The following is a 10,313-nucleotide window of genomic DNA, read 5'->3' as shown; positions in this document are numbered from 1 at the left end:
ATCACTTGAGACATGAAAATTATGCCACATGGGCAAGATGAATGAAGGCCTCGTTTTTCGTGAGATGGAACAAGAAAGTAACTTGTTGGAAGTAATATATTTTGATGTATGCGGTCCAATGAGTGCCGAGGCACGCAATGGATATCATTATGTTCTTACTTCACACATGATTTGAGTAGATACTGATATATTTACTTGATGAAACACAAGTCTGAATTATTGAAAGGTTCAAGTAATTTCAAAGTGAAGTTGAAGATCGTCATGACAAAATGATAAAATATCTATGATATTATCGTACAGATGAATATATGAGTTGCAAGTTTGGTACACATTTAAGACAATGGGGAAATTGTTTCACAACTAATTCCACCTGGAACACCATGGTGTGATGGTCTATTCGAACATCATAGCCACGTCCTATTGGATATGGTGCATACTATGATGTCTCTTATCAAATTATCACTATTGGTTTGGGGGTTAGGCATTAGAGACAACCGCATTCACTTTAAATAGGGCAGCACATAATTCTGTTGAGATGACACCATATGAACTATGGTTTGGAGAAACCTAAGCTTTCGTTTCTTAAAAGTGTGGGGCTGCGACGCTTATGTGAAAAAGTTTCAGTCTGATAAGCTCGAACCCAAAGAGGATAAATGCATCTTCATAGGATACTCAAACCAGTTGGGTATATCCCCTATCTCAGATCCGGAAGCAAAGTGTTTGTTTCTAGAAACGGGTCCTTTCTCGACAAAAGGTTTCTCTCGAAAGAATTGAGTGGGAGGATGGTGGAAACTTGATGAGGTTATTGAACCGTCACTTAAACCAGTGTTTAGCAGGGCGCAGGAAGTTGTTCGTGTGGCGCCTACACCAATTGAAGTGGAAACTGATGATAGTGATCATGAAGCTTCGGATCAAGTTAATACAATCCTAGAAGGTCAACAAGGTCAGATACTGCTCCAAAGTGGTACGGTAACCTTGTCTTGGAGGTCATGTTGTTGGACAACAATGAACCTACGAACTATGGAGAAGCCATGGTGGGCCCAGATTCCGACAAATGGCTAGAGGCCATGAAATCCGAGAGAGGATCCATGTATGAAAACAAAGTGTAGACTTTGGAAGAACTAATTGATGGTCGTAAGACTCTTATGTACAGATGGATCTTTAAAAGGGAGACAGACAATGATGGTGAAAAGTCACCATTAAGAAAGCTCAACTTCTCGCAAAGATGTATCCACAAGTTCAAAGAGTTGACTATGATGAGACTTTCTCACTCGTAGCGATGCTAGAAGTCTGTTGGAATTATGTTAGCAGTTGCTGCATTATTTATGAAATCTTGCAGATAGGATGTCAGAACACTATTTCCTCGATGGTTTCCTTGGGAAAGGTTGTATGTGATACAACCAGAAGGTTTTGTCGATCCTAAGGATGCTAACTAGTATGCAAACTCCAGTGATCCTTCTATGGACTGGAGCAAGCATCTCAGAGTTGGAATATACGCTTTGATGAGATGATCAAAGTTTTTGGGTTTATACAAGGTTTATGAGAAACTTGTATTTCCAAAGAAGTGAGTGAGAGCACTATAGAATTTATGATGAGTATATGTGGTTAACATATTGTTGATCGGAAATAATGTACAATTTCTAGAAAGCATAAAGGGTTTTTTGAAAGGAGTTTTTCAAAGGAAAACCTGGATTAAGCTACTTGAACATTGAGCATAAAGATCGATAGAGATAGATCAAAATGTTTAAAAGATCTTTCAAATGAGTGCATACCGTGATAAGCTTTTGAAGGAGTTCAAAATAGATCAGTCAAAGAAAGTGTTCTTGGATGTGTTATAAGGTGTGAGTATTGAGTAAGATTCAAGACCCGACCATGGCACAAGAAAGAGAAAGGACGAAGGTCGTCCCCTATGCCTTGGCCGTCGGCTCTAAAAGATGCCATTCTGTGTACAGCACCTGATGTGTGCCTTGCCATGAGTGTGTCAAGGGGTACTAGAGTGATACAGGATTGAATCACTGAATAACGGTCAAAGTTATTCTTAGTAACTAGTGGACTAAGGAATTTTTCTCAATTATGGAGGTAATTAAAGAGTTCGTCGTAAAGGGTTATGTCAATGCAAGCTTTGACACTAATCTGAATAACTCTGAATAGTGAACCAGATTCGTATAGTGGAGCAGTCATTTGGAATAGTTCCAAATGGCGCGTGGTAGCAACATCTATAGGATGACATAGATATTTGTAAAGCACACACGGATATTAAAGGTTCAAACACGTTGACTAAAAACCTCTCTCACAAGTAGGACATGATGGAACCCCAGAACTATATGGGTGTTAGATTCATTGCAATCACATAGTGATGTGAACTAGATTATTGACTAGTGCAAGGGGGAGATTGTTGGAAATATGCCCTAGAGGCAATAATAAATTGGTTATTATTATATTTCCTTGTTCATGATAATCGTTTATTATCCATACTAGAATTGTATTGATTGGAAACTCAAATGCATGTGTGGATACATAGACAACAAACTGTCCCTAGTGAGCGTCTAGTTGACTAGCTCATTGATCAAAGATGGTCAAAGTTTCCTGGACATAGACAAATGTTGTCACTTGATAAAGGGATCACATCATTAGGAGAATTATGTGATGGACAAGACCCAAACTATAAACTTAACATATGATCGTGTCAGTTTATTGCTGCTGCTTTGTGCATGTCAATGTATCTATTCCTATGACCATGAGATCATGCAACTCCCGGACACCGGAGGAATACCTTGTGTGTATCAAATATCGCACCATTACTGGGTGACTATAAAGGTTCTCTACAGGTATCTCCGAAGGTGTCTCTTGGGTTGGCCTGGAGAGGTATCTCGGGGCCCACACGGTAATACAACATCACAACAAGCCTTGCAAGCAATGATACTAAGGAGTTAGTCACGGGATCTTGTATTATGGAACGAGTAAAGAGACTTGCCGGTAACGAGATTGAACTAGGTATAGAGATACCGACGATCGAATCTCGAGCAAGTAACATACCGAAGGACAAAGGGAATAGCATACGGGATAAAGTGAATCCTTGACATAGAGGTTCAACCGATAAAGATCTTCGTAGAATATGTAGGAGGCAATATGGACATCTAGGTCCCTCTATTGGTTATTGACCGGAGACAGTCTCAGGTCCTGTCTACATAGTTCCCGAACCCGCAGGGTCTGCACACTTAAGGTTCGGTAACGTTTCGGTATAGTTGAGTTATAGGTGTTGGTGACCGAAGGTTGTTCGCGGTCCCGGATGAGATCCTGGAGGCCACAAGTATATCCGTAATGGTACGAAGGTAAAGATTGATATATAAGAAGTTCTATTTTGGTCACAAGAAAAGTTTCGGGCTCATCGGTAGTGTACCAGGAGTGCTAGGAGGGTACCAAGGGACCACCGGAAAGGGTGTGACGACCCAAAAGTCTTCATGGGCTGTGAGTGGAGGTAGACCAGCCCCTAGTGGGCTGGCCAAAGCCTTGCCTAAGGGCCCATGCGGCTGGAGTGGAGGAATAAGGCAAAAAGCCAAAAGGTGGAAAGGGTTTCTAAATTAGGAAGGAGTCCTAATAGGATCCCACCTCCCTTGTGGAAGGTGGATTCCTCCCTTGTTGGCTCGGCCGAACCTCTCCTTGGAGGAGGGGCTAAGTCAGTCTCCCCTCCTCAACCTCCTATATATACTAGAGGTTTTAGAGGTGAGGGCTAACCCTAATTGCCACGTGCTCCCTCTACTTCTCTCTAGATCTGTTTCTCCTGTAGTCTAGTTCGGCGGTGCTTAGTCGAAGCCCTACTGGATCAGTTCACCACCACCACCATGCCGCTGTGCTAGAGAACTCATCTACCTCTCGGCCCCTCTTGCTAGATCAAGAAGGCAGAGATCATCATCGAGCTGTACGTGTGCTGAACGCGGAGGTGTCGTTCGTTCGGCACTATAACGGATGGATCGTGATGGGATAGTGGGACGGATCGTGATGAGATCGCGGGACGGGCTACGATTTGGATCACAAAGATGTTCTACTACATCAACCACGTTATATACGCTTCTTCTTACTGATCTACAAGGGTATGTAGATTCAGTCTCCCCTATATTAGATGATCATCACCATGGATAGGTATTGCGTGTGCGTAGGAAATTTTTTGTTTCCCATGCAATGTTCCCCAACAAGTACAGGTCATCTATAACTTCAGGGCCATGCATGAGACGTGTTCGCAACCAACCGCCGAATGACGACATGTGTGTACGTTTGATCCAGGGATCAGACTACTCAGAGTTCTTGGAGCGTACAATATCCATATGGTCCTCGATATACGGAGCCACCAAGGTGGAATTTTGTAGAACTCTGTAGTGTGCTTCCGCCCGAGAATGCCCGTCCTTACATATTACTGAATTCTTTCCTAGCGTGACTTTTCCACCGAGTCTGCCCTCATGCCTCGATTTAGGAAGACCAATCGACTTGACATCAGGAATAAAGTCAACACAAAACTCAATGACCTCCTCTATTTCATGGCCCTTGGAAATGCTTCATTCTAGCCTAGCACGATTGTGAACATATTTCTTTAATACTCCCATGAACCTCTCGAAGGGGAACATATTGTGTAGAAATACAAGGCCCAAATGGCAATCTCTTCGACTAGGTGAACTAGGACGTGCGTCATGATATTGAAAAGGGATGGTGGGAACACCAACTGGAAACTGACAAGACATTGCACCAAATCATTTTGTAACCTTGGTAGAATTTCTGGATCGATTACCTCCTCAGAGATTGCATTGAGGAATGCACATAGCTTCACAATGGATGATCAGACGTTTTCCAGTAGAAGTCCCCTCAATGCAACCGGAACAATCGTGTCATAATCACATGGCAGTCATTAGACTTTAGGTTCTAGAATTCTTTCTCTGCCATATTTAATATTCCCTTTATATTCGACTAGTAGCCATATGGGACCTTCATACTGAGCATGCATTCAAAGAAAATTTCCTTCTCTTCTTTGGTAAGAGTGTAACTTGGAGGACCTTCATAGTGCTTTGGATGCATGTCGTATTTTTCGTGCATGCGTTGCTGGTCCTCCCGTGCCTCCGGTGTATCTTTTGTCTTTCCATACACGCCCAAGAAGCCTTGTAGGTTCACCCAAAGATTCTTCGTCATGTGCATCACGTCTATTGCAGAGCGTACCTCTAGGACTTTCCAATAAAGTAGGTCCCAAAATATAGATTTCTTCTTCTAGATGGGTGCGTGTCCGTCAACGTCATTCGGAATCGATTGTCCGCGAGGACCCTTTCCAAAAATTACTTTTAAATCCTTGACCATATTAAGTATATGATCACAAGTACGGTGGTCAGGCTTCTTCCGGTGATCGGCCTCACCATTGAAATGATTTCCTTCTTTTCTTAAGAGATGCTTGATCGGAAGAAATCGATGATGTCCTAGGTACACAATCTTCTTACATTTATCCATGTATATACTTTTGGTATCATCTGTATAGTGTGTGCATGCATGGTATCCCTTGTTTGTCTGTCCTGAAAGGTTACTAAGAGCAGGCCAATCATTGATGGTTACAAACAACAAGGCTCGTAGGTCAAATTCCTGTTGTTTGTGCTCATCCCACACACGCACAACTTTGATATCCTACAACTATAAAAGTTCTTCAACTAATGGCCTCAGGTACACATCAATGTCGTTGCCCGGCTCCTTGGGGCCGTGGATGAGCAGTGGCATCATAATGAATTTCCGCTTCATGCACAACCAAGGAGGAAGGTTATAGATACATAGACCCGGTGCTATGATTGCTGCTCTGCTCCCTAAAAGGATTAATGCCATCTGCACTTAAACCAAACCAATAGTTCTTTGGGTCATCTGCAAAGTCTGGCAACTCTCCCTCGATTTTCCTCCACTGCGGCCCATTTGTGGGTACTCTCAACTTCCCGTCTTTCTTACGCTCGTCTTTGTGCCATCGCATCAACTTGGCATGCTCTTTGTTTTGGAACAAACGTTTCAACCGTGGTATTATAGGAGCATACCACATCACCTTGGCAGGAATCCTCTTCCTAGGGCGCTGGACCTCAACATCCTCACCAGGGTCATCTGCCCTATCTTATAGCGCTCGACACTGCATACCGGGCATGCATTCAAATTCTCGTACTCCTCACCGCGGTACAGGATGCAGTCATTAGGGCATGCATGTATCTTCTGCACCTCTAATCCTAGCTGGCAGATAGTCTTCTTTGCTTCGTATATGTTGTCGGGCAATTCGTTGTCCTTTGGAAGCGTCTTCTTTAACAATTTCAGCAACTTTTCAAAGCCCTTGTCAGATACACCATCCTCTTCTTTCCATTGCAGCAATTCCAGTGCGGTACCCGGCTTCTTCTTGTCATCTTCACAATTTGGGTACAATAATATCTTGTGATCCTCTAATATGCGTTGCAACTTCAGCTTCTCCTTTTCACTTGCGCAGTTTCTCTTTGCATCAGCAATGGTCTGACCGAGATCATCAGTGGGCTCATGTGGTGCATCTACTTCAGCTTCTTCCCCATTGTAGTACCATCGTATTCAAGGAACGAAGGATAGCTGGCATCATCATCTTCTTCATTCTCTTCCATTAGAACCCCTCTTTCCAAGTGCTTGGTCCAACAGTTATAGCCGGACATGAAACTGGACGTAAACAGGTGGACGTGAATGACTCTTGACTTAGAGTAAGTTTTATCATTCTTACACAAAGCACATGGGCAACACATAAAACCATCCCGCTGGTTTTCCTCAGACGTACACAGAAAACTCTGCAAGCCATTAATGAACTAGGGAGAGCGTCGGTCATCGTACATTCATTGTCCGTTCATCTTCATTACACAAGACCGAAAAGACCAAATTAATACAAATTCACACATATGGTTCATACACACTTATTCTCATAAAACAACATAGAAGAGTTTCTACCTAAAGAATCTAAATGCAAAAAACAAATGCAACCAAGATTGCAACTAAGGTAACAATTGATCCAACAACATATTGATACCAAGCCTCTTTATTAAGGACATATTTTCTAATCCTTCTAATCTTCAAGCGCATTGCATCCATCTTGATCTTGTGATCATCGACGACATCGGCAACGTATAACTCCAATATCATCTTCTCTTCTTCAACACTTTTCAATTTTCCTTCCAAATCCTCGTTTTCTTTTTCAACTAAATTTAACTTCTCGACAATAGGGTCTGCTGGAATTTCTGATTCAACTACCTCCTAGATAAAAAAATATATATGTCAACTTCATGGGCATAATTGTCATAAACACGAAATGCAACAAATAGTTAAAAAAAGAATATACCACATCCGAATCGTAAACCGGACGCGGGCCGACGGGCATGGATATCAAAACCATGGCACTGTGTATAACAAACAATCAAGTAAGAAAATTATACAAGTAACTATCTAAATCATACAAATAAGATCTTTTTTGTAAAAAGGATAAAAACAAGGGGCTCACCAAGGTGGTGCCCACGGCGACGGGGCGGTCCGGGCGATCGACGGTGCTTAGGACGGGGACGACACTAAGTAAACCATACCTACACATATGCAAACTAGCATGTTAATTTGAGCTCAAATTGCATATAAATAAAATAAACTACCACATATTTATTCCCAAACTAAAATCCACAAATCACTATACTTATAGAGCATTGCACGAGCCGATCTAGCAATGAGAGATGAAAGGACAAAGTTTCTAACTTTTGTGAACACTTGGAGAGATGGGGTGCCTCAAACCTTGACAAATCTTGACAAAAAATGAAGGTTAAGCTCGAGCCAAGGGGGGGACAGAGAGGGGAATGGAGAAAACAGAGCAATGTGCTCGGGTTGGACGAAGGGGTTTATATAGAAAAATCTTTAGTCCCAGTTTGTATCACAAACCGGGGCTAAAGGTCTACGTATAGTCCGAGTTGGTGATACAAACCGGGACTAATGGGGCTAGTGGGGTCCCCAGCCTGACACCAGACTGCCACCAACACTTTAGTCCCGGTTTGTATCACAAACCGAGACTATTGGTCCAAATTGAACCGGGACTAATGGTGCCCGTGCCCCCGACCGCCGAAATCGGAACTTATGGTCAGATTAGTCCCAGTTCAAAACTAAACCAGGACTAAAGGTCAAACGAAAGACTCGTTTTTTAATAGTGAAACCTAATAGTGTGGGTAGCATCCGGAAACAACTAATAAAGGATACCCTTTAAAGCATTTTTGAAGAGGTCACAAATGTTCAAGCACGCGAATTGATGCGTCCAACCGTCGTCATGTGTTATGCATTTGACACATATTCGGCGGGGGTATTTATTCTCTCCACGTGCTTTCGTGTTTAGGGACATTCTCTCCCACCTTTTATTCCCCACTCTCCTCCTTTCTTGTTCTTGTATCCAGCTACATCAATTTTCCATCGCATGGAGTTAAGACCAGAAGAGGTAAGAGGTAATCACCCGCCAAAAAAAAAACAGAAGAGGTAAGAAAATTTACAGCTCTCACTTCCTCATAATATGTTGTAGGTCAAAGCACAAATTTTGGAGGAAAATGTAGAGACACTAACATCAACCGAAGCGAAAATTTCAGTCAGTTGGCGGAAGAGAAATCCTTCGGTGGCTTTTGTGGTCTGCAAATAATTTCCGAAATAAAACAATATTGATTCATGACGTGCCTGCGACAGGGAACCCGATTCCCCGGCGCGTGGATGGGAACGTGGCGAACAGGAAGCTCCCCGCCGCTCCGGCCGACATGGGCACTGCGGCTAGCAGCTGCCTCGTCGTGGCGGACTCCACGGGGTAGAAGCATGCCACGACGTTGCTGTCCACCATGGCCACGGCCAGGAACACCACGAACGATAGCACCCCGTGCAGCACGTCCCTCGCGCCAAGCCGGTATCTCTCGTCCTGCGGTGGCATCTGGCGGGCGCCGTCGATAAGTCGCAGGCGGCCGCTGGGCGTGACGAAGCCATAGCGCACGGTCCCCGTCTCGTCGCGGTAGCTGTCGGTGAAGCAGAGGAGGAAGCACGAGAGGGCACAGGCGCCGATGAGGCAGCCCGTGAGCGCTCGGTTGGCGGCCGTGCAGGTGCCATCGGCGGTGAAGGTCGGCGAGAGGAATTCGAAGGCCAGCACGGCGCCGGTGGGGAGGTGCTTCGCAAGGTCTGCGGTGCTGCTCAAGGCTTTGCCTACAACAGTTGTTTTTTGTGTCGGGTCGTCTGCATTGCCGAGAAGTGGTGCCTGCTGCGCCGCCGGGGATGACTCGGGGTCGACGGCTGGCCTGGAAGACATTGGATTAGGAGCAATGGGATTAATGGAGCTGTGTAGTGCAGCCTTCGGATTTATATTGCTACAATTCGGTAGCACTTTACGTACCATGCATGCAACGGAATATTTGTTCACGTGATGAACAAGGCCTCGTTACTGAACAAGCGAAGAATTTGTGTAACTTGCGATTTGGGACGACCTAAGAGCACCCTGGTGACTTGAGATTTGAGATTACCACATAGCATCTCTAGTGCTTCGTTGGAAATTAGAACATCTCCAATAGATATTGTATAAATAAGACCTTTTTTACGGTACCCTATACTGCTGATGAGAGTGAGCGGTATATTCAAATCTGGCCATCGATTTTCCAAGGGCAGGATAGACATTTTTTTGTTTTCTATGCAACACTCGACTTGGCCTAATGATCTGTTTTGCATCCTTCTTCCTGGGTCGCCTGTCGCCAGTAGTGGCCTCAACCAATGCGATGTTCGGGTGCTCAGCCATAGACGAGCCGTACGTTGACGCCTCACGACCGGTCGAGGAAGACCTGCACCACGCTGCCGACCACCCGGTCCAAAAACAAGGCAGAAAAAGGTACCCCGGCTGGCGAAGGAACAGTTGTAGCCATAGGGGTTGTAGCCATGCCGTGAAGGAGCTGTAGCCATGGTGTGAAAGCCAGAACCTTAGTGATGTCATCAGTGGATAATGGCGACTAGAAATCAATAGGGTGGGCAGGGTTTTTCAACCGCCGTGTTGTCATCTGGCGACGGCCAATCGTCGCCGCGTACGAGCAGCGTGTGCCTGGAGCAATTGCATGTACAAAAGGAGTAGACGTTGGTTCGGAGGTCCTGCACCTAGCAGTGGTCCAGTCACCGGAGGACGAGACGGCGGTGCTGAAGTGGGCGAGGCGGCCAAACTGGCGTGAGGCCGCGCGTCCTACCGGCGGGGAGGTCGGCGGAGTAGACGGGTGCACAACTCCGGCGCGGGGCGTTGACAGGGACCTCCATGAAGACGAAGACAA

General features: G+C 44.8%; 1 protein-coding gene across 1 annotated transcript; it reads right to left on the bottom strand.

The window, feature by feature from the left end:
- Nucleotides 1-8,512: 8,512 nt before the first annotated feature.
- On the bottom strand, nt 8,513-9,319 carry LOC123446272 (protein DMP6-like). The gene has a single exon (XM_045122945.1). It carries the CDS (start codon nt 9,314-9,316, stop codon nt 8,693-8,695), a length of 624 nt encoding a protein of 207 aa, XP_044978880.1. The 5' UTR covers nt 9,317-9,319; the 3' UTR covers nt 8,513-8,692.
- Nucleotides 9,320-10,313: the final 994 nt, after the last annotated feature.

Source organism: Hordeum vulgare, chromosome 4H (assembly GCF_904849725.1).
Source record: "Hordeum vulgare subsp. vulgare chromosome 4H, MorexV3_pseudomolecules_assembly, whole genome shotgun sequence".
NCBI classification, from domain to species: domain Eukaryota; kingdom Viridiplantae; phylum Streptophyta; class Magnoliopsida; order Poales; family Poaceae; genus Hordeum; species Hordeum vulgare.
The sequence above is the reverse complement of the archived record's forward strand: the minus strand, read 5'-3'. Positions and strand labels throughout refer to the sequence as shown.

Coding starts and splice junctions, on each gene's coding strand:
- LOC123446272 (XM_045122945.1), bottom strand. CDS start 9,316: ATGTCTTCCAGGCCAGCCGTCGACCCCGAGTCATCCCCGGCGGCGCAG.